General features: G+C 37.6%; 1 protein-coding gene across 11 annotated transcripts in view; it reads left to right on the plus strand.

Annotated features, from left to right (window-relative positions):
- Positions 1-24,045, plus strand: part of COBL (cordon-bleu WH2 repeat protein) — a 164,238-nt gene that overhangs the window by 85,192 nt on the left and 55,001 nt on the right. For all 11 annotated transcript variants that reach the window (XM_061449117.1, XM_061449123.1, XM_061449125.1 and 8 more), the window contains one exon: positions 4,666-4,860. In XM_061449117.1, coding sequence (XP_061305101.1) covers positions 4,666-4,860 — 195 coding nt within the window. The remainder of the gene's footprint in view (positions 1-4,665; positions 4,861-24,045) is intronic.

Raw genomic sequence — 24,045 nt, forward strand, 5'->3', positions numbered from 1 at the left:
GACTACTTTTGATTTAAAAACTTCTCAGAAGGAAATTGCATAACAAGACTGGGAGTCAAATACGTTGAGCTTTGGCAAAGAGCTGCGGAGGAAGGATCTGGCTGTAGCAACCTCACAAGAAAAGAACTTGACATTTTGAAAGATTTTTATTGACCGGTGTGGACAGGGAACAGGAAGTCAGAACACTCTCACAGGCAAGCTGCAGTCTCTTCCTTGCTGACCTTTAAATGCCACTTAGTGTCATCAGAAAATCAAGGAAATGCTAATAACAGGGCTTTGGGTAAGAGAGTTATGTATGAGTGATATCTTCTGAAAACAAACATGAGCTGACTTCCATTTTTTATTCACATCTGTTTTTGTAAGAGGCAATTCTCACAACAGTGCACTTTTAATACGTTAATCTTGCATTATTTTATTATCATTAAAATTTTCAGTTGTATCCATAGTATGTCAGAGTTTTAGAATTGCATTCTAGGTTGACTTGGGAACACAGACTGGCCTCTGCTTTAGGGTCTTAATCTAGCTTGTGTTGAGTTCAGGACGCTATGGACTTTTGTAGTCTTGTAGAAAGTTGACTTCTCATTGTCTTTTGAATGACTTGTATGCCTCAGTCACCAGATTACTCTGAGTCTTCGTACTTCTGCATTTTTAACAGCTCCTCTTTGACATTCCAAAAAGTCTTTGGAAGCTAGATTTCAGCCTCAAGAACTAGCAGGAAAAAATCCTAAAAATAAACTGCTAAGCCCCAAAGAAAGCATCTTGTACATTATAAAAAAAAAAAAAAAAAAAAAAAAAGAAAATTCCTTAGATTTCAGCAGTTTAATGACAGGGAGAAAGCTAGCTGGCAAGTGCAATATGGAACAATGGATCCATGAAACCTGATGGCACTATATGTAGGCATGGCATATTATTGCCTCCTTCCAACATCTACTTCGTGGAATTGAAATGAACTTAGGTCCATGGTTGTGATTCGGTACATGTTCAAGACCCTTGCTCAGCTAGAGTCTTAACTTGATTGTTGACTGTACTGGTGTATCTGTACTTATGCTGGGTTTTCTTTGGCTTAATAAAAAAAAAAAATAAATAAAAAGGGAAGAAAGAGGAAGCTATTTCTTTTCTCTTGCTAGGTTGCATTACTTTGTTGTTTTTTGAATTCCTAGGAAAGTGCTCTAATCCTAGCGATCTACCAGACACTGTGATTTTACAAGTTGAGAGACAGTTTTGAAAGCTTGCTATTTAATTCATTGGCATGAATTTTCTTTTTCTGACATGATTTTTCCTTTTTTTTCTTTCTCTTTTTTTTTTTTTTTCACAATACAGTTACAAAACACAGATTGTAGGAACTGATTTTGACTCTGAACAGAACATTCATGCTAACCTGTTTTTCAAATGAAACAGAGGATAAAGGCTGACTTTTTTAGCTAGCTACATTGGCTGCAACACTTCAGCTTGGCTTTCCTCTATTACACTGCTGTAATTTGAGTAGTTCCACTGAAATTAATGCATTGATACCAAATTAAAACAAGAAGAAATAAGAGACAGTTTGGGTAAGTGGCATGTACATACCAGGTCCCTGCAAGTTTGCTTAATTAATGTTGTATACTCCTAATAGTTGCCTTGCTAACCTGCCTGAACCCCACCTCCAAAATCCATTGATTTGGAAAGAAGCTGCACTGCATCTAACACAACATAAAATATAAAAGATGGGTAAGCCATTGTCTGTCTAGATTAGGTTTACAGCGAAAGATGAGTCATGCCAAAACCACTTGTGTCAGTGGTTTGTGTCCAGTGTGTTGATTTTTTCTTTTCTTCTTAAAGCCACTAGGAAGCACTACACGTGGAAATCTTGAAGGTCTGCCTTCATTTAGACAAAGCTCTCATTGCTGACTGATGGGGCTTTCAAAACGACTTTGAAGTTGTGCCTCATTCCACTCCCCTGGAAGCCATAGCAAGTTTTTATTTGAGGGGAAGAGTCTTAACATGAGCATCCTTGAAATGCTCACTCAGTCTATAATGGGCTTGATATAAAGGTTGGACTTGGAAAAGAAAACATAGGTGAATTTTTCAAAATGTTAGGCTGTTTTTTTCTTTCATTAAAATATTATTATAAACTGTTGTCCTACATGACAACTATTTATAGTTTCATGTAAGAATTACATTTTTTTCTTGCATCTTCTGTTAGAAAATTCAAGCTCAAGAAAAACCCAAACACAACAGATTTAGAATGGTTAGTTGTTCATCACTGTATTCCTTCACAGTGATCTGTTCTCTGGAAAAGGATTCTGATAGCTCTTCAGTCACAAGGCCTAGAGGTAGAATCGAATAGGATGGTAATTTAAAACTGGATATATCTTATCTTCTTACTGGTACTCTGTATTTGTAATTCTGTGAGGGGAAGTCTCAGTGGGGTTTATTATTTCTATACGTATTTAAATCTCTTCACAAAATTTCTCAACCTTTTTATCCAGCAAGGAAAATCAAAGAACTGTCACAAAAGCATACCTATTGAATACACTTTAAAATTATTTTGTTCTTTCATTTTATGAGTTTGTGAAAAAAGAAAACTATATTTCCCCCTGTGAATTTTGTCATTTCTTTAGGAGTAAACAAACTTTATTTGATAGGACCAGGTACAGTGTGCACTGGAATGACTTAAAACTTGTAGGTTACAGATGAGGTCATCATTTTTTCCACTGCCTAAGATACAGGGCCAAGAAAAGAGTATATTTATAAGATTAGACCTAATCTTTTAAACCTCACCTTCCACTTTGAGCTTTTTTCTCCATTTGCTAAATAGATGAAGAAGCTATTGCTGCTATTCAGCTCATAAAACTTGTCAATGAAGAAGATGTGGCAAATACTGCTTGACATTAGTCAGTCAGAGAATACCAGTAGCATGCCCTGTTTGTGCCAAATACACTAGTCCAAGACGAAGTCTGCTGTGCAGTGTGCTACATAAAAGGTAACAGAGGCATCCAGCTGGTAGTTTTAACTCGGTGATGGTTATGTAGTCAGTTTTCTATCTGCATTTAGCACTTTCAGTTGCTGTCATGGGAATCTGTAAACCATTGAACTCTACCAAGCAGTCAAGAATATGTACTACATAAATCTTTTTGTACTGTTACTTTTTTTTTTTTACCTTTTATGCTTCATCAGTGCTTCCTCAACGGTTCTAAAATGAAAATAATTGCCTTTTTGAGCTTGCTGACCCTTTTTTTTTTTTTTATTTTTATCTAAGATTGCACTTGGCACTTGTGGAAAGGAATTATCATGCCATGTCACTAATCAAATTCACTGAAACTTACATTCTTACAGTAAGCCACATATCCACCACAGCAATGCAAAGCATTTTCCAGCACTTTCCAGGTTGGAGAACTTGGGTTTAAAGAATTGCCTCTTTTATCTGGAAAGTGATGGGATTTGTGGTGGTCTCAAGTTTCCTGCTTGTATGTATTCTCTAGTTTTGGACCAAATTCTGCCTAAGAGCTTTATGTCCTCAATGAGTGAATTTTGCAAATGCAGTTGCATGTTCTGTTGTGCTAAGAACAGCCTTATCAACCATGGTTATCAGCCTGTGCTTCCGGAATTCGTATCCTGCTCCAGCTCATGGTGGATTGGTATCTGGTGATTTCACAGAAGCCATTTCTGAGAAGCGACCGTCTCGTAACTTAATTAAAAAGTAAAATCTTTAATTTAATATGGATGCTTCTCTTAATTAAAAATAGCAAAAGGTGACTCACAGGTTTGAGGGAAAAGTTTTTGCTTAGGTCTTTATTAGCAGATCCAAAAAATTAATTATGTTGAATCTTAGTGTCAAAACTAAATTAAAAATGCACATTTTCAAGTAATCATGCTTCCCAGTCTTTCCTATTGTAGATTTACTGCTATAAGACTGCATATATTTCTATCTGTGTATTGATATAAAAATATATGAAGGCCTGAGTCTGAAATCAGTGAAATTTTTTCCATTAGTTTCATTAAGTTTTTAGTGAGAACTAAAGTAATTTTTAACATTAAGGAATAATTAAATATTTTCTGCTGCTTCTTTCATCTGGGTTTATTAAAATCCAGAGTGGTGCTTGTCCACAGGGCTTCTTTTGACCAGGTGAAATGGTTGTTTTCAGTAGATTGTGAATTATTATGCTTGATCATGCATATTGGAAATTGATTACAGCAGAGTTTCTCTTACATAAATATGCAGAGAAGACTCCAGTAAATCAGGCATATTGATAATAAAATAGACAAGTCTGGGACACAGCGTGTGATTAATACAGTGTTCCAATTTATGAGCATCTCTTGCTTTCAGAAATGTGTATTGCTTGTAATTTAAATACAGCTGTGAATGTATTTGGATAACCGTAACTATGTATCCTGATGAAGCATATATTTTAAATAGCAAGCAGCAGTAGTGTTCCCATCAATACTACTGTTAAACTGCAGTAGGTGCTTATCATGCCTCGTGACTTACTGCCTATAAGCTTTGTTCCAGTTGATCTTTAGAAGTTTCCAAAAGTTACAGTTTGCAATTCAGCAGGTTTGGCAGAGGAACATACATGATTATTCATATCATTGTTTAAACGCTAAGCAGATGTGTTTTGTTTTCCTTCTTTCTTTCCCATTGTTTCTAGAAAGTGATGTTAATCCAAGATGTTAATCCATTTACAGGGTTTTTCCACTGCACCAAATTCCCCTTCGGTGAATTCTCGTTCCAGTAGCCTGGGTTCATCACTGTCCCTTGGTAACATCTCAGGAATGACAGCAAACCCAGAAGTGAAAAAGCGCAGAGCACCTCCTCCACCGGTTGCGACACCTGCATTGCAGAACGTGGAGATGAGTGGACAAGAAAAGACAGCAGCACAGGTAACAGTGACACCGCAGAATGAGCTGCTTTGCTTGAAGTGCTGGCTACCATTAGTTCATTTGTCAGAGCTAAAGTAATTCACAGATACCGTGACTAGCCATTAGCTGTGGCTCACCAAAACTCTTGATCTTGCAAAATAAAATTACCAGAAATCTTGGAGTTTTGTACATATTCACTGAGCTTTCTTGAGACTGCCTCAAGTTTTATCCCATGTCAGGACTCTTTCTAAATCATAGAATCATAGAATAGTTAGGGTTGGAAAGGACCTTAAGATCATCCAGTTCCAACCCCCGTGCCATGGGCAGGGACACTTCACACTAAACCATGTCACCCAAGGCTTTGTCCAACTTGGCCTTGAACGCCACCAGGGATGGAGCATTCACAACCTCCCTGGGCAACCCATTCCAATGCCTCACCGCCCTCACAGTAAAGATCTCCTTCATTATATCCAATCTAAACTTCCCCTGTTTTAGTTCAGAAACATTTTGTGAGGCCTTATGCTAAAAGAAGGAGAGTGAAGAAAAAATAAGGCAGAAAAGCTGGAAATTGTATAGAGTGACTTGGTGTCCTTATTGGCCAGGACAGTCCTTGAAAATGAGTGACAGTTCTAGTGACTGACAAAAATCTCCTTTGTACTGTTTTGCCCAGAAGCTTGTAAGGCCTACATCCCTGTTTCAGGTACTACTGTGGGATACCAGAAGATCTGCTCTGCTTTCTGAGTCATGCCATGTGACCTTTCAAAGCAGTGCTCTGGTTTTGCTTTTAGAAAAGGTCACTGTTCCTCAATCCAGTTATCAAGAATTAAACAGAAATGGGGGAAAACCTTTCCGAGGATGTAACCCTTTGAAAAGAATAGAGTTAAGGGAAAAGGAAATTGTTCTTGTTTTTATAGTGACATTCAGGTGTGTATGTTACTAGACATGCACAAGCACATTAAGACTTCTGGTTCCACCATCAACAAAAGTAATACATTTTAAATATAATACTGTAAAAGTTAGTATATAAAGCCATGCCAAATAAGAACGCAAGGAGCCAATACCTTCAAGGTTGTGTAACACGGACTGACTCTTATCTGCTTAGGACTTATCACCTGTACAGCAAACTGATCTTTTGAAAGCTGTCTTAGTGCAAAATGGAGTCAGGAATGAATCTTTCAAGTTCAGTATAGAGGGGAAGACTAGGGCACAACCTCACTCTCTGTGACTCTTGCATATCTGCATTAAGACATATGGTAAATAAATGCCTTCTCCAGTGAAGCATTGTGCAGCTAAAGTCAGTGCATGCTCTTCGTAAAGGACTGTGGAACCTTATTTTCCCATTCTTAAGATCTCTAAAAGTATGAATGCTGGAATATACCAGTGTTTTATCTTTCAGAATCGGACTAGGTGCCTTTGAAATAGCACTCATGTATAGACACAACTGAAGAGAAACCACAATGTTGCAACATTTTGTGCACTTTTTGAAATTTCCTTTTGCAATTCCTACTGTAAGTATTTTGATGAGGTTTACTGTGTCTTCCAGAGTTAAACACTGTATTTGAAATAAATAGATCTTTTACTACAAAAGTACTATGGCGTTATAACTCTTAAGTTTCTACAGGTATGATAGCCACAGACTATATAATTTTGCCATTCTCTTAGGCTCATCTCCCTGCAGTGTGGCCATGATATCTTAAATTCTGTTGCATATAATATATACATAATATAAACTCTCTTTAAACAAGTTAATGTTTATATTTCCATCATGGCCGCTGATAGATTAAAGTGCTGACTTTTTGAAGGCATTAGGAGGAAAGTACTTTATTTATCACAAGTAGCATACAGTACGGTGTCAATTTCAAATTCTCTTAGTCTAAAGGAAAAAGCCATTTTGGAGAAGGAAAACAGATGAAGGTTGCATCAGACATTTTTCTGTGACAGAGTTAATTTTGGGCAATAGAAATGTCTTGTGTAGTTGACAAAGGCAATGAAGAGCAAAGCAGATTATGGGCACAGTTGTTAGAGTTGGATTGCACAGTTGCATCTGTTGGGTAAAGGACGTCTTTCTGAAAATGGTTGCATAGGTCAAAATATTAAACAGTTATAGTGTGCCTCTGAAGTTCCTAGGCTGAAAGGTGTTCACAGGGTGCCCTGCAGTTTGAACAGAAATGTGTGTAGTACAGTTGAAATGAAGCACAAGTTCCATGAACCAAGTGAAGAGATTAAGTATTCAGTATTGTGTGGCAAGGTAGCAACAGAGGTATTGTTTATAAGAGAACCCAAATAGTTTTGTTTTATCTACGTGCAGACTATCCAGTTTGCTGTGAAAGTGGAGGAAAAAATCTCAGGGTGTAAGTTGATTTCTTTAGTTTATGGGAAAAAATTAGCAGTGGTCTTTTTTTCAAGGAAGGACGTCAATTCCTTATTAATGAACTTCCTTCCATAAAAAGATAAGATGTTTGTTTAGAAAACTTTATTTATGTGCAACTGTTACTAACAGGAAATCCTACAAAAGGGGAACATGTTTATTTCCAGTGAAGCTAGCACATTAATAGAAAATGAAAAAGGTGGTTCAGAAGGTTTTTTCTTTTTTAACTATCTGATCCCAGAAAGCTGTATAGAAAAGCAAATACTATAGCTGTTATGAATACCTGTAGTTTGACTTCCCAACACAATAAGCCTGTAATTTTTAACCTGTTGTTCAGCTCCAGAGCATTCAGTGTTCTTTATATGAATGGATTCCTTGAGGAATATGCATCTCATCTCCTTGCTTAGTGGTTGCAATCAGAAATTTCCATGTGTATGAAGACTGGGGTGTTTTAATTTATGCTTTATATGTTTAGGTTTTCTCCTTTCACTTTTCTGGATAGGTGGATTGCTGGAATATAATTTTACCATATTGCAGCTTTTGCTTCTGTGGGGCTTACAGTAATTTACGTCCTTGAGGGCAAAGCCCCTGCAGTAACTTTAATTACTTTTTAGTGCAGTGTCATTAGTTTTCCATGTCTGTTTGAAGGTAATGTTTCCTCTGTAACTGTTTTAAATCTCCTCTAGAAAATATTTATTTCTGGTCAGAGCACAACTGAGCAATGTTTCAGTGTGCTGAACACGCATTAAGTAGTTTGCAAAGGAATGCAAAGTCAAAGAAAAGAATCTACAGATTTCTTCCCTGGAGACTTCCCCCCTGCTTATCTTAAACATCTTCCAAGTGATGCTATTTAGGATAACGAGAAGTCACTTGAAAAAAAAAATGCTTCTCAAAAGAACAGGGTATGGCAACATTACCAGTATGAAAAGCCAGAAAGCTGGATACTTTAGAAGCAAGGAGGTTCCCTCCTTCCTTAAGTTGGGAGATGAAGACCACACCATTCAGAGAGCAGAGCCTGAGCAGTGTAGGAGTGAGGAAAAACTGACTCTCCTTTGCAAACAATACCTTTTCTCTATCACAGCACTTAAGATGATGTGCTAGCAGAATTATGAAGTCTCCTACACGCACAGTGTAAACTGAGTCCGTTATAAAACTACACAGTTTTCAGGTTTATTTCCGTGTTTATATAGTTTCCTGGATGTACTGTAGATAAACTAACATACGTTCCTCTCCTCTCCATCCAGATCTTAAACTTGGGTTGTTGACTCCCCATTCTTGGTCAAGGCCATATCTTTAGAGAAGACTACCTGCCCTCAGTGTTTGATCACAGCAGATGTTCTGTCACCACTAATAATTTAGTCATTGAAGAGGCTTACTCATGTAAATAAAAAGGAATGTTGCAGCCAAAAAGAGTCAAAGGCTTGCTCAGATCATTGCTGACAGGTTTCTTTCTTCCTGCTTCTAGTTTATTTTTCACCAATTTTATGCCTAAACGTAAAGTTCAGCTTTAAGAGAATCATTTTAACATGAACAAATATAAAAGAGTCTATCATATCTTTTCTGGAGGAGAAAAGGTACTCATACTAAAACTTTGCCAGATTTCTTATTTATAAAGAGAAGATACTTTCAGTATTTGCTGTACATCTTATTAAATGGGAAGAAATTTCATATGTGGAAATGCAGACAAAATACTATTTTTGCCACCTTAGTTGATTTCAAATACTGACCACCACACTGGATTTTTCTTTTTTCTTTTTTTTTCCTTTTCAAGTCTTTCTGTACTTCTGTGGCAGATAGCAGCCTCCTGCGATGTATGTTCCCCTGTTCCCAGTGAATATTGCACTTGAAAGAATTATGATTCTCCTGGCAATCGTTGTTAGGAGTGCTGCAGAGCTGGCAGGACACTGGGTTAGGCATCCTAGTCATTTAGTAGCATTTTTATGCCTTTGATAGGGATGCTTTTCTCACAGCAGAATTTGTGTTACAGTACTATTCACTGTCCTTTTATACGTAAACCAATATATGATCAAAAGCTTAAGTCCCCTCTGGTTGATTGAGCATTTTAAGATTGTGTCAAAAGAAGGAGGTACTCTAGTGAAATGTCCCACTGAAAGCCATTGAACCCATATGCAGGCAACCTTGCAGGCTGTAAATGACATTTCATTTTGTTCAGCCTGGAGAAGAAAAGGCTCCGGGGAGACCTTAGAGTAGCTTCCAGTACCTAAAGGGGACTTATAAGAAATCTGGAAAGGCACTTTTTACAAGGACATGTAGTGACAGGACAAGGGGCAATGGCTTTAAACTGAGAGAGGGGAGATTCAAATTAGACATTAGGAAAAAATTCTTTATTGTGAGGGTGCTGAGGCCCTGGCACAGGCTGCCCAGAGAAGTTGTGGCTGCCCCATCCCTGGTGGTGTTCAAGGCCAGGTTGGATGGGGCTTTGAGAAATCTGGTCTAGTGGAAGTTGTTCCTGCTTGTGGCAGGGGGTTGGAACTGTATGATCTTTAAGGTCCCTTCCAACCCAAACCATTCTAAGATTCTGTGATTCGATGGCATGGAAATGATGGCAGCATATAGTGAAAACATACCTGGAATACATTCTACCAGCAAGAACCACAGAATAATGTTCAAGTAGTAAAAATAAAGGACAGGCAGTGAACGAAATACATGAATGAAATTATATTGAAATCATTATTAACATACTAAATTTGCTCAAAGCGTTATTAAACCATAGTCTCACCCAGATTTCCAGAATCAGTCCCTGAATTTGCAGTTCTCAGATTTCCCACGTGTATGTGTCTATGCTACAGGCATGGACTTGGAAGCCACTTGAAATGTGACTCATTATCTTCTTTAGAAGTAAAATGTATTCTGAAACAGTGGCCAAGTTTTTTAGAAATGGTTAGCTCAGCTGTCCGTAATTAGGAAGCTGAGTTTGTAGCTTGATGTTTTCTGAACTTTTAAGATGTCAGAAGCTACGTCTGGTTGCTCAGCAACTCGGTATCTGGCCACTGTGATTTTAATATCATATTATTTTTCACTATGCCACCTTCTGTTGCAAAAGGAGTTTAAATTGAGATTGTTAATATAAAAATCTGAGCAAAGCCAGCATTTTCTTCCACTAATGTTCCCCCAGCACAGCAGGGTTTGGTTTTGTTTTATTTTGCACAGATATCTTTCTTCCATGTTTGCACAAAATGATTATCATTCTTCCACCTTACTTCTTCATAATTTAATGCCACAGCTTTGTGGTTAGCTGACTGCAAGGAGAATCTTGATCAGTATTTAATCACACTGTTACTGCTGTTCTCCTCAGGTTTTCAAAATGACATATTTTCCTATGGCTGCAAATTAATCTCTAAAGCAATGAATACAGGTCCTGTAGAACAGTGTAGAGTAAGGTATATTCCTAATATGTACATTTGTGTCAGTAAGGATGCCATCAGTAGAGCTGTCCATCTGTGTGTCCTGTGAGTTAAAGTTTCTTAAATCTGCTGTGAACCTGGGTTTTTTGGGTGAATCTGGTATTTCAGATAGTAATAACACTGCAGTTGGCTTTCCTTCTGAGAAACAGATGAGTGCGTAGAAAGAACCTATGTTTGTATGGATGACAGACTTTTTTACTCACAAATTTTCTTGGACTATCAAAAGCATCCTTTTATGGGAGAGGCATGGTAGCAGCTGGCACTGCAATTGTAGGAAAGTTGAGGGACAGAACATGCACAACTGCATGAGAACATCTACCATGAACTGAGATTTATCATAGGCAGGTGTCTAAACCTGCTTGATTAACGTATGCTGTGAACACCTCTAGAAGCACCATATTCTCACTACCTTACTGCCTTCTACCTCTTCCTTTGTGCATCTGCTGTAATTCATTGTTGTGAAAGCTTCACTCTTATCAGAGTCCTGTGTCCAGAAAAGAAAAGTTTCAATTTGCTTTAAATTTGCCTAGTTGGTTAATCCTGTTTTTGTAGAAATTATTGTGGTTGTATTTCTGGGAGGGGTTGTTTGGATTTCATACTTCAGCAGAATAGCCTTATGCTGTAGGTATTTTCTTCCCTTTTGCCTTATGGTTTTTTTTTCCGTATAAGGTGAAGTCTGTATGAATTCTTGTATTATACTTCTTTAAAATGTGAAAGGTAGTGAGCAGTTCCTGGTGTAGACCATCTGACAGTTGTATTCAGCTTAAATTAGGAGCCAAGAATTCAGTAAAAGGCTGGATGGACTTAGATTAGTTATCTCCCTTTCTTAGGTTACACCTAAGCCAGAAATGTCTACTAGAAGTCAACAAGATATGAGTGCATGTTTTTTTTATCATCTTTCAGAGAGGAAGGGAGGTTTCTTTTGACTCGGAGGTCTTCTGGGTGAGGTCTTCTCAACCTTTCTCTTATGACACATTTCCTTTCTCAAGTGTTCTGTGAATATATTTTTGTTTTGCTTTGTTGGGTTTTTTTTTTCTGTGGAACATCTAGAAGTCTCTTTTGAGAATAACAGATACTTTTTTCACATTCTGAGGAAGGATGCAATGAATCAGTTTCTGCTGTAGGAAAAAGCTGGTTTTCATAATGTCTTTTACTTCTACAAAATACTGCATCTTCTAGGTTACTTCTCAGGTTTTTATAAGTTCCATAAGGATACGAAAGCAGGGTTTGTTCTGAAGGAGAAGGGAGAACACTTGACTGATTTTTTAATGTTTTTTAAAATGTTGATTTAAAGTTATTTAATAACTGGGTTTGTTCTTTTTCTGGTTTCATTTTCTTGTTGTGCACAAAGAAGTCCTGAAATGTGTATGCTGTGTGTTTTTAAAAGCTCCTTAGCTTGTGTTTGTTAACTGAGGATATCATGTGTGTTAGCCAAAGCTATCTTCAGTTTTCATGGTAGACTTGCTAGAGTTCTCAGGTGATGTGTGGTATCTCTTAATAGCATTTTTGTGATGAGGGCAGGGATATTGAATCTTCATGAAAAATGCTTTTTCTCAAAAATTTCCAGAGTTTTTGAGATGATAGAGGGGTAGTACAGCTGCTAAGAAAACTTGTTAAGTCATGCTGTATTCCTAGGTTTTGTATTACAGTTTTGATGTTAGTTGCTGGAGTGCACATGGTACTGCTGTGCGATGCCAGACTGAGAAGCTGGGGACTTCTTATACAGTTGGCATGAGGCAGTATTTTGGTGAGGTCAAAGAGTAGCTGAGTCTTTCTGTGTATTAATATGGATATATATGTAGTTAATAGGTAAACCCATTACAAATTGAGATTGCATCTATTTCTCTATATTTCACATCAAATTCATGTAGCACTCACTTATTTTGGATGTACTAGGCTGTAAGTACTTTTCGTTAGGTTTTGAGTATCTGTCGTGGGTTCTCTCGTTGGGGCTTTTATTCCAGTTATTCTGTCTGAAATTTTCCTTAGAAGCTTATTTACTTCATTTATGCATTTCTGTAGATGTTGAGTTTATGGGTATGATGGGGTCTTTTTCATTTGCTCATAAAGACATCTATTTTATAAATAAATACATATTTTATAAAGAAATCATTTATTTTGCCACACTGATATAAACACTGCCTTGCTCTTTGGCTAGAGAGTTGCCTACTGTTCTCCTAGGATGATAAAGCACTTCAAGTTTGCTTTACATCTTTCACAGGTTAAGGTTGTCCACATAGGCAGATAATGAACATGGAGCTTGTCCAGTAACATAGATAAGGAACGTGCTTTAGTTCCTTTGTCTGAAGAGTGTGCTCTAATTCCTTTGTCTGAGCAGCAGCTGTGCAAAGTATTCTCAGGATGATGCACCAGAGACTGCAGTGCTATCTGAAACGGAAAAGATTTTACAAAATAACTGTGTATTAAGTCTCTTTCTACTGTGTGGAGCAAAGAAATAGAGGAAATAGAATAGTGTTGCTAAATGCTACCAGTGCCACATTTTGGGTTTTCATAAAGAAATTCAGAGGAGGAGAGGAAAACAAAAAAAGTGAGAGTTGGCATTTACAAAGTTTGCGGGAAATAAAGAAAACCGTAAGTCTCCCAACATGGCTTATAGTGGGAAAATTAATAGAAATGTAATAGAAAATTTAACTAGTTGTCATCTGTGAAGATAATGAACAGGGTAAATATAGCTTTAGTAAAACAGAAACCTTACCTTACAACTCTCTTAGAGTGCTCTTGACGCATGCAGCAGACAGATGGATATGTGTGATCTGGTTGATACAGTCTGTCTGGGTTCCTACAAAGCTTCCACAAAATTCCCTCACCAGGGATTTCTTAAGGAAATCAAGTCTCCATTCCATAAGGAGGAGGGTCATTTTATTCTTAAATAACTGACAGTAAAGAAGAGAAGAGTCACGGGTTAGGAGTTAATAATCTGCTCATCTAGTGGTGGAACGTTGCAACAGCTTTAGGGTATTTAAGGATCCATGTTCATCATATTAAGAAGTGACCTGGAAAAAACAGTAAAGTGACAGTTTGTTGCTGGTACTTGAGTTATCCAGATAGTACAAAGGCTGAGAAAGAAACTGTTGGACGACCTTATGAGATTGACTGCTGGCAGCACTTGCAGGTGAAAACAAGTAAAATTCTATGGAGGTGTGAAGTGATACACATGAGAAAAAAACACCACTCTGAATTTTCCCTAATACCTTGTAAAATATTGGTCTCTAAGGTGGCAATAACCAGTTAGGAAGATCTTAGAATCATGAGACATACTTCTTTGAAAAAAGGCAGCTCAAACATCAACAGCAATCAAAAAAGCAAATCAGATGCAGAATGTTTTAGGAGAGGAAAAGAAGGTAAAACCAGATCTTTATTACACCACTGTATTGTGAACTTTATTATGCCATCTTAGATACTACAGTAGCGTTCCCCTTGTTTCAGATTTTCTGTATTACAGAATGGGAAGAGTCTCATGGAAGGGCATCAAGTGTAATTGAAGGTGTAGAGTAGCCTAATACGGAGACAACTAAGTAAACCATTATTCTTCACTTGACTCTTCATTTGAGATTTGACTATTCAGCCAGCCATTACAAGAGCATTTGAAGATAGTAAGAATGAGGCAAACCCCACAAAGCCAAAGTGTGTTGTTCTTTATGCGAGCAATAGATCCATGGAATGCCTTGCCAGGGGTTGATGTGGGTGCCAAAAATTTTACTTACACTCAAGAGGAGAATGAACAAATGCTGCAAGGATGACCAGTCTGTGTGAATCTTTAAATATAAACCACACCAGGAAGTCACCGTTACGAAGATGGTTGATAGATGTAAAAATACTCGGGAGGAGGTAGTAGTGAACATACCTTCTTCCCTTTTCTTCTGCTGCCCTCCAGGTGCTTCCTGCAGTCTGATACAGAAGCCTGAGCAGAACCCTTGATCTAACCCAGTAGAGATACTTTTGGAGAATACTGAAGAGATTTGTATCTAAATATTTGTCTCATATGATCTGATACCACTCCAGGAAAGTCACTGGCAGCATTCTCAATGACTTCACTTGGTCTTCTTATCACTGTAATTTGATAATGAGGCATGTCTCTTGTTAGAAACAGCTGTCTTTGATTGCTAGTCCCAATCATCGCTCTTTGTTTTGTGCTCGTAAGTGCAAAACTTGCAGAATGAGGCTGTAAGTTTTGCAAGGAAATCATATGAGCAAAAAGAATTTTACAGCATGAGCCCTAAAGCAACTTGCCTGGTATACATGTTGCAACTTAGTATTGTAAGTGCAATATCGAAGAGCCCTACAGGACTCCGAGGGTCATATTTTCAGCCCCCTGGACTGCATCTCAAAATACAAAATACAAAATAGAAAGCAGCATGAAAGGCTTGATCCCATTCTATTTGCAATCAATATCAGATCCACATGCATGTCAGATATTCTCTAGTTTGCAGGTCCTCTGAGGAAAAAACAGCAGGGACACTTCTGACTTGTGCAGTGATGGGGCTATTGTTTTTCTTAGCAAATGATGATATTTCTACCTTTCAGGAGATAGCAAGTCAAATTGGTCTTTTATGGTGTGCTGCTTTTCTGGATCTGTTCACTTGTGCTCAAAGGATTGGGCAATATTTCTTAAAAGTGTGTAATGGTGGAGCTTGTCTTAATGACTTTCAGTTAATTGCCTTGTGTTGAAAAAAAGCCATATACAAACTATTGCACTTCATAGACATGAAATTCTGTGATGACATGCATTAAGTTTTATAGAAACAGTCAGCTTTGTAACCGGTCGTAAACCTGAAAAGTTTTATCTTTTTAGTATTTCCACTGGAGATGAACCTGACTTGTGCTCTCCTATTGCAGATTTCATTATCAAGATGTACCAGAACCGGTAGTAGGAATAAGAGTGAGTAGTACAAGAGGTCTGTGGTCCTTAAAATGCCCTACATCACAGTAAATGCCTGGGAAATCAGAACACCAAACAATTAAATTCAATTTGAAGTTATCTGTTCAGTTTTCTCTAAAGAGCTCTAAAGCTGACATTCAGTTAGCTGAATGAGAAGTATCCAGACTTGTTCATGTCTGACAAAACAATGCTCAGGTGGCAAACATGAAACCAGCCAATAGAACATCAGATAGTATTTACTGTGCAATCTTGATGCTTTATTTCATTGAAGAAGTACATTCTAGTTTTGGTAAAGGATGCAGGCCTAAATTAGAAGAAAGTAGAGAAATGTGCAGTGATGGCTGATGCTTTGTATGATGCTTTACATGATGCTGTTATGTAAAGGATCAAATTCAGGAAGGCTCAAAAAAAAGCTGCTAGTGAGAGGAGTAATTTGTACTTCTTTTTATGAGAAAAACAGCTGTAAAAATTAATTCTGGTATTTGTGCACTTAACCAACATGTTAATTCTTTAAAAGTAGTTATCAAAGGCTACAGCTAGATGACACATGCACTGTAGTAACTACTTTCTCAATATCTTCAAAGAGTATTAGTTAAGGGTATGTTACATTTTAATACTTCTTTGTACATCTAAAGAAATTCCATAGTTTCAGTCCAAATTACCACCCCTCCCGTTTAGAGCTCCTAATGATCATGTTGCTGCACATTTGTTTACTAGCAGAGCGTGTCCCATTTTGAAAACAAAATTCCAGAAAGCATTTTAATAACTTTAGGCAAATGGTTTTTAGCCGACCAATTTATTTTCCAAGAGGTGTTGTGTAATTAATACCCTCATTTTCCAACTCTTTTGTCCTGTAATTTTAAATAAAGTAAGGTGTCCCAGTGTGATGAATTAATTAAAAGGAATCTTAGTTTTCTCAGTCAAGAAGTGATTAAGTGGAGTTGATTATATTTTTCTGAAGTTTGGCCAGTATCAACAAGGTGCAAAATGTCAGTGGAGGTTTTGATGCCAGCCAGAGGGTGCAGCCTCTCAGAAGTGCAGGGGGAAGTAAGACTGCATTTACACTGACTCTTTGAGAATCTGTTGTAACGCAGTTTATGGTCAAGTAACAGGTTTTGCACCAGAGTAACTTAGAATTTTAAAGTCTGCTTTAAAATTATGTCTGTTTCTGAAAGAGTGCTGCTTCTTCAGCCTCTGGAAAAAAATCTGCTGCTTTGTAAGACGAATCCACTGTGTGTCTTTATTGCATTACTAGAATTAAGGTTTTTGCAACTTTGGCCATAAAATGGCAGCAGTGTAAGTTAAGAGTGATTTAAATTGCTTATCTGCTTTAATTGAAGGCTGGGCTGTGTGAAGTAGTGAGTATTTCATGATTTGGACGTAGATAGGCAGTTATTTACTGTAGAGGGGTGGAAGAGTGTAATTTCAAAATTTTGTCAGTTCCTCTATGGTCTGTTGTCCTGTTTTTCTCTGCGAAGTAGTCCAGTCGTGCACTCTAACCTGTGTAGGTATGACCTCTGAATCAACATCAAAGTGAGAGTGACCTGGTGATCCTTGATATGTGTATAAGAACCCAGGCAAGGTGGCTTGCAGTGTCTTTATTTTACCATTTCATGTACATCACATAATAATCATGCAAGAATAAGAGATTTGTTTGACAGGAGGGCTTCTGATTTAAGATAGCAATTAATAAAATAGATCCTTTTATTCTTTTGCAAGAAAACGTACATCTTGAGAGTTGAGTCATAGAATTATGTGCAAGAAAATTCTTGGAATAGTCTTTTCACCAACATCAATAGCATTCTTGATCTTTTGCAATAATCTAGTTTCTTCTGGCTGTGAGTTAGTTCATGGATCACCTGCCAACTGGTACTAAACAGGCTATACTACCTGCCTTGGGAATAATACCACAGCTTACCATCTGGTGAGATCATGATACTATCACTTGACCTCCACATGTGGTCTCTGTCAAGCACTTCATTGAAAACTGGAAAGACATCAGGGCCGGAACATACTGTTCTATGCAGCCCTGAATTTTGGCAGGGTTGCAACATTTAGTAAGTAAACTTCATCTGGCTTGCAAGTCACAGACAAATAGGACAGGCTGATGTCATCATAAGCTTTAACTCTCATTAAAGAGAAAGTATGTGTCAAGTAATTATTAGGCTCTGTTGGGCAAGGTATTTAGGGGAAGTTAATAGACAAAGATGATTTTAAGCAGTGAGGCTTCTGAAGAGCTGGCATTCAGTAAGCAATGAAACATGACCCTAACACTGTGCTTAATTTAGAAACTGGCTTTGTGTCGCTTTTCACATTTTGCTTGTAACTCCACCTTTCTTAGATCCTAAATTAAAATGGTAAAAAATTACAGAATAGAAAAATTAACTACGTAAATGCATTCTGTGTAAATCAAGTTTAATTTAATGTTTTAATAGCATGGCGTTCAGGTCATTGTTTAGCCAAACAAGAAAGCAAGGAAAAACGTCACAAGTATTATCTAATAAAAACTGTTCTCTGCTACTTCAGGCTGTCATTTGAGTTACATTCACAATAATATCCCAAAAGTAAGGGGAGAGGGGACCACCAATACAGTTCCTCTGACTGCATATCACTTCAGGTTTTCGCCTTTAGAGGATGAACAGTGCAGGTCACTGGGAGAAATAGGCACCTTATTTTGTTTGCAGCGTGCAACAGACAGCCCCTGAGTCTTGCTCAGCTCTGTGTTGCTGACACTTCCAGGCAGAGATAGCAAGAAGCATGCCATGGTGGCATTATCTAACATGTCTTTGCAGCAGAGTCTGTTTGCAGTTTTGGATGATAAAAATCTTATACTTGTGGGAAGGTACCTTGATGTAGAGCCACGTTACTTTACAGTCCTCATTAGTATTTAGTATTAGTTATTGATGTCATGGTACCACTTTGCTATTCCCCTCTTCCTGCTTTCTGAAGGTTGTAGAAACAGGCTTCTGGCTGCCCTTAAGTGCTGTAAGGAGCTAGAGTTGAGTGGAAATTTGCAGCGGGGCATTAGGAAGGGATGGTATGGACTAGATGATTCTACATTACCTGATTCTACAAAATTGGTAAAGAATTGGGAACTATGACTTGACTTACCGCCCAGACCAGGTTTCCCAGGCATTCTGTGTGCCTGCAGATGCAGAGGGCTGATATAAGAGGGTTGAACACAGGGAATAGGTCAGATATGTTTTTCTCTAAGTTGAGAAGACTTCTGAGGTGATTGCCTAGGACTTGGTGCTAAGCACAAGAAATTCAACTTGGCTATCTCTACAGAAGAAAATTTGAAGTGTGGAGGAAAGCTTAAGCTCCAGGGAGGTATGTCACTTAGTGGCAATAGAAAGGGTATGGTTCTCCTTGTTCCTGGTCAAACATTTCTGTGATTGCCTTCTGCTTTCTAGCCATAACACTTCTTAGGCAACAGTCCATCCTTTTGGCAGAAAATTGGACAAAGATGCAGGCTAAATTTTGCAGACCTTCACTTGTCTCACAACATCTCAGATTTTTAAGGGCAAGCAAGCAGACCAACCAATCTGCCAGCCTGTAATCCTGGATGTGACGCTGAGGAATTAAAAATGGTATAGAAAACCCTTCAGCCAGTGCCTTTCCCAAAGGCAGTGACTCACAGAAATTACATTGATCATGTCAAACTCATTGGCAAAGTTGTCAGAAGAAATATGAGCTGCAGTCCTGCTATGTATTTTTAACTCTTACTCATGTTCATTTGTCGTATTAATTGTATTGCTTTAACTAAAAAGATAAGCACAAATATGAAATGAAAATTTGGAGGTTGTTTTTGCCTTTTTTTGTTTAACTTCTCTAGAGGAGAAATGAATCTTAGTAGTAAACTGCTTTGTGGTGGGTTTAAAGTGCAATTTTTAAGTGTTTGAGAGGTTTTTTGTTGTTTCCTCTCCCGCCCCCCCAATGAAGACATAAATGAGGAGGATTAAATTGTATTCAGAGAAACAGAGGAAGTTCAATTCTTTGCCAAAGCAAACATCCGCAGACTTGTGTAGTCTACATGTTTCAATGCATGTGAAAATATTTGGTGATGTGGAGTGACTTCCCTGAGTGGAAATAATATTGCAGCTAGCAATGAGATTTTGCAAAAGAAGGAAATCACAGCTATCTTAGTAATTTAACATCTCAAAAATTTGTTTATGGATAGTTTCCTGTCTGACACATGGAAGTGAACAAGTTAAAGTGTTTAAAGATTAGAATGACATTAATTTTTAACTGCCCTTGACCATGACTTTTCACAAAGGGTGTGTTCAATAAAAACAGATGGAAAAATGAGCTTGCCCCTTCACCTTGTAGTGGCTTTCATGTGTCAACTGATTTAGCTTTCTGTTGCCAGTCAGCTGAGTATTCAAGGACATCCTTGGCTTTCACCTTTTTTATTTTATAAATAAAATAGCAAGAACATAGTAATTTCTGTAAAATCCAGCAATGCTGAGCTTTTTTTTATGAAGACTGAGATGTTTTTGCAGTCACAGCTTTTTTTTCTTTTTTTGATAGTGACTACTAAATTCCATTACAAAACTCTAATACCAGATTTGTATAATGCAAAAAAATTAATTTTAAATTAAGCAGCATAAAAGTAGGCAAAGCTATACAATATTTCATGGCATCTGATTAAAAGATTAATTACAATGTATTTGCAGAAAAGCAATTCGATTTGCACTCTATAAGCCAGACTTCTCACTTAACGCAGTGCCTGATCCTTGCAAAGCAAACTCAGAAGCTAAGGCCATGAGTATGGACAGAGTGCAGCCACCACATTGTCCAAACGCAGTACAGGAGGCACGGTGCAGAGCTTCAAACTTAGGAGGGAACACCCTGATACAAAGCAGTGTTGTGTCAGAACACAAATGCAGCTGTCCTGCTTGAAGAGTTAGTTGGTGTTATACTGTGGACTTGAACTCATGTTGGCAGCAGCTTGGGCATCTCTCATCTAACCTTGTTCCATGTGGGAGTGGCGTGTCCGGAGTAGCACCAGCTATTGGGTCTAGTCAGTCCAAATGTCAGTCTTGCTATCACACCATGCTTGTCTATATAACTTACTTTAAATCTCCCTTTAACTTTATTAATAATTTTATCTTCAGGTTTGTGAGATCCAACACTGAAAAGCAAGATGTACAGAACTAAAATTACCAATGAGGAGAAATTGCTTGCTAATTTGTAAAGCATAGTTATTTCTATGCATCTTATCAAATGATAAGTTTTTCAGATATTATCCTCTTTTAGCATTGTTTCCATGTTCCAGATTTTTTAGTATCTCTATGTATTTTGGTTTCGCAATATGTCACTGGATTGCATGGGATCCTAGTATGCATTTTAAATAACCCATACAAGTGCATTCTACAACATCAGAACATGTTTCGGGGAAACATCAGGCTGCTGTCTTTGAGTGCCATTTGTAATGCGCGTGTGGATTAAACATTCAGTTTTTAATCAAATGAAATGGGTACTACCCAATAAGGAAACAAGGTAGAGAAGTTAAGTGCTGAATAGGCAATTTAATACAATGAAGCTCACAGTGGTCAGCCTCATGAATTGCTCATGCACCCAGTTTATTTGAGAGCTCCTTGAATTTTCCTTTGTCAGTGTATGCTGGTGAAAAGCCTAATAATGTATGACCTGTCCAGGGAATATTAGACATATGAGTAAATGTTGTTTAAGACACATTAATGTTCAGTAGGGACTTCTTGTGGTTTCTAGTGCTAGGCATGTTGAAGCATCTGTTGCCCTGTGAAAATGCAAAATCAGCTGGATAGAATAGTTTTTATATCATCAAGCTTAGTGGACAGATTTATGTCTCCATTCTGCAGCTGAAAGATTTATCTCTCTAATTTTCTTAGAACGGCTCCTCCTCAACTGCTTTAAATTATGTACAAAATCGTAGCAAAATATTGTTAAAAACTCTCAAACCATAAATCTTACTGACATACCAACCTACCACTTGTCTTTCATACAGTGCTATAAAGCATCAGTGCAGTTATGGTTATATCAGGAGTTTAGAACTGGTTAATAAAATACGTGTCTTTTCTTCTTTCTTTACTTGTAAAATGGCTCTTAATTATGTCAAGATTTCTTAAATTCTTTATGAAGGGAAGAGGGTTGTGATGGTCCCACCCATAGTTTGAGATTATGCCATTGTTTGTTTAGTTACAGATTAGCTCTGATTTTTTTCTGTGGATCATATTTAAACGCTCTTGTAATTCTGCAGGCATTCTGACCCCACACGATATCATCACCAGCAGGTGTATCAGAGTCTGGCCTGCTTAAATCAAAGTGTGTGTCTAGTCAGTGTTGGATGATGGAAACCAGTTTTTAGTCAGAGCATGGTAGTGATTGAATCCATGTGTTCTTTTTCCAATCCTTTTTATTTACTTCTAAAAATAATTTCTGCAAACAATCACTCACTGATTCCCTGAACAAGACACTTTTGTATACAAATCAGACAGAATGCATTCTATAGCACAATAAAAGATCCTGATGTGTAATATTGCACTAAAAAAAAATATAGAAGCAAGAGAGTATCTGAGCTGTCTTAACAACAGTTTGTATCATATGCTATGTAATTTTTTATTTGCATGTGCTAAACCACCATGGGACATCCCGTAAAAACAATCCTTTCCAGACATAACCCTGTTGCTGGTAGAGTATGTGTATTGCCTGTAGCTATGATGTATGAGCAGGAAGAAAATAGCTTTAAGGATGGTTTTGTTAAATAGGAAACCTGGAAAATTGCTAAGTTTTCATGTTTCCATTTCTCCTTTTTTATGGCAAAATAATAGCAGTGAGACTAAAGGAAAAATCTGTTGCCATAAGACAAATGTTTCTTGTAACATTTATGAAAATATTGGGAAGAGTTGTTTGGATTTTGAAGCAAAAGTATGCACTTTTTTTGTAACATCACAATCACATTTTGACTAGATCCACTGAGGGAGTTTCTGTTAAAGCATGGTTAGAACTGCTTAGATCTGTCTATCAATTATTCAGGGTTTCTCTGTTAAGTCTGTATGCCAGCTACTATACCTGCAGTTGTTCAGGGAAAACCTGTTCTAGGTAACTCAGGGAGGTTCTGATTGCTTTTAGTGTGCAAGCCCAAGAAAGTCTTTCCATGGTAATTTTTCAGTTGTTCTTGTATTCTTAGTTGTGTTTCTGAGCTGATTGCTCAGCTTTTTTTTTCAGGCTCTTTCTCAGACCTGCAGAAAGTACATGTCTCTTGTGTATCTATGCTTCTTCCAAGACGTCAGCTCTCCTTTGCCTTGTTCTCCTGATGTCTGTGTCCCAACACAGTAGTCCTTGAAGAATATCAAGCCCCCTTCAGCTTAATTCAGTAAATGGGCAAAATGTATTGCTTGAAGGCAGTAGCTCCCAGAAGGCATCCAAGTGGCCTTCAGCATCTAGTTGAGAAGTTAATGTGATGTTTTTCTAGTGTTAGCTTAGGGATTTTTACCTCACTGTATCATCATTTTGGAGCACCTTGGTAGTTGCTATGTTCTTTACTAGTCAAGATATAACTGCAGTTAAGAACAACATTACAGTACTTAGTTATTTAATAGGGATGCCCTGTGTGCACTTCCCTAGGTTTCCTTAAGCCCAGTCCCTTTTTCTTTACCATCTATGTCAAGAATGTGTGCATTACTTGCATAATAAACATTTCCGTTAGAAAGATTAATAGGAAAGGGTCGATACAAAACCCTCATGTCTGACTTCTAAGCAGAGGACAGGCAAGGCAAAGGAGCGGAGCTCACATTGGATTTTTGTGTGAGAACCTCCTTGCCTTTGAATGCTTGATGAATTTGGTGGTGGTGGCTTTTGCTTCCTTGGGCCTCCATTAATATTCTTCATGAATTCATATTCAGTGAAACTTAACCCAAAGAAAATACTGGCCTCTTACAAACTCAGTTTACACATCCACTCTTGCAGTATGCACAGACCTTTTGCAAGTAACATGACTGTCAAATGTTACTGATTGAAAATTTCAAGAACCTAGTGGTTTAGGATTCTTTTCCACACAGTTTTGACACATAACCTCCCCATGACATTGTTTTGGTCTAAATATATTCTAAAATCTTATCTAAAGCTCTCAAATCTTAATAAAGATGTTGAGCTTTCACAGAAGGAAAACTCATTCAGCACATTCCTCAGATATTTTGTCTGCAGTATTTGAAGTGGTTTTCAAACAGCATGTGAGCCATGACAGTAATGTAATGGAAAATGCGTTTTTTGCATCATATATGGTCTTAGCAATGTAAGAACAGAAGTGACACTGTTTGTCTGAACTAGGTCCTTTTGGCCCACTTTATTCATTTCTAGCTCACTTGATGGTATTAATTATAGTCAAAGAACACTTGCTAATATCTTTTAAAAATATGTATTTGTTACATAACAGAAGCTGGCCTACTAATTTCTCCTAGTTAAAAATGCTACATAGGTGGAACACAAGTGTTGAGAGTAGGAAATACTCTGCTACATCTACAGAGGAGTTC

The sequence above is a fragment of the Pezoporus flaviventris genome, unplaced genomic scaffold (genome assembly GCF_033815535.1).
Source record: "Pezoporus flaviventris isolate CSIRO_AGI_PZ_B2104156 unplaced genomic scaffold, CSIRO_AGI_Pfla_v1 ptg000007l, whole genome shotgun sequence".
Lineage (NCBI taxonomy): Eukaryota > Metazoa > Chordata > Aves > Psittaciformes > Psittacidae > Pezoporus > Pezoporus flaviventris.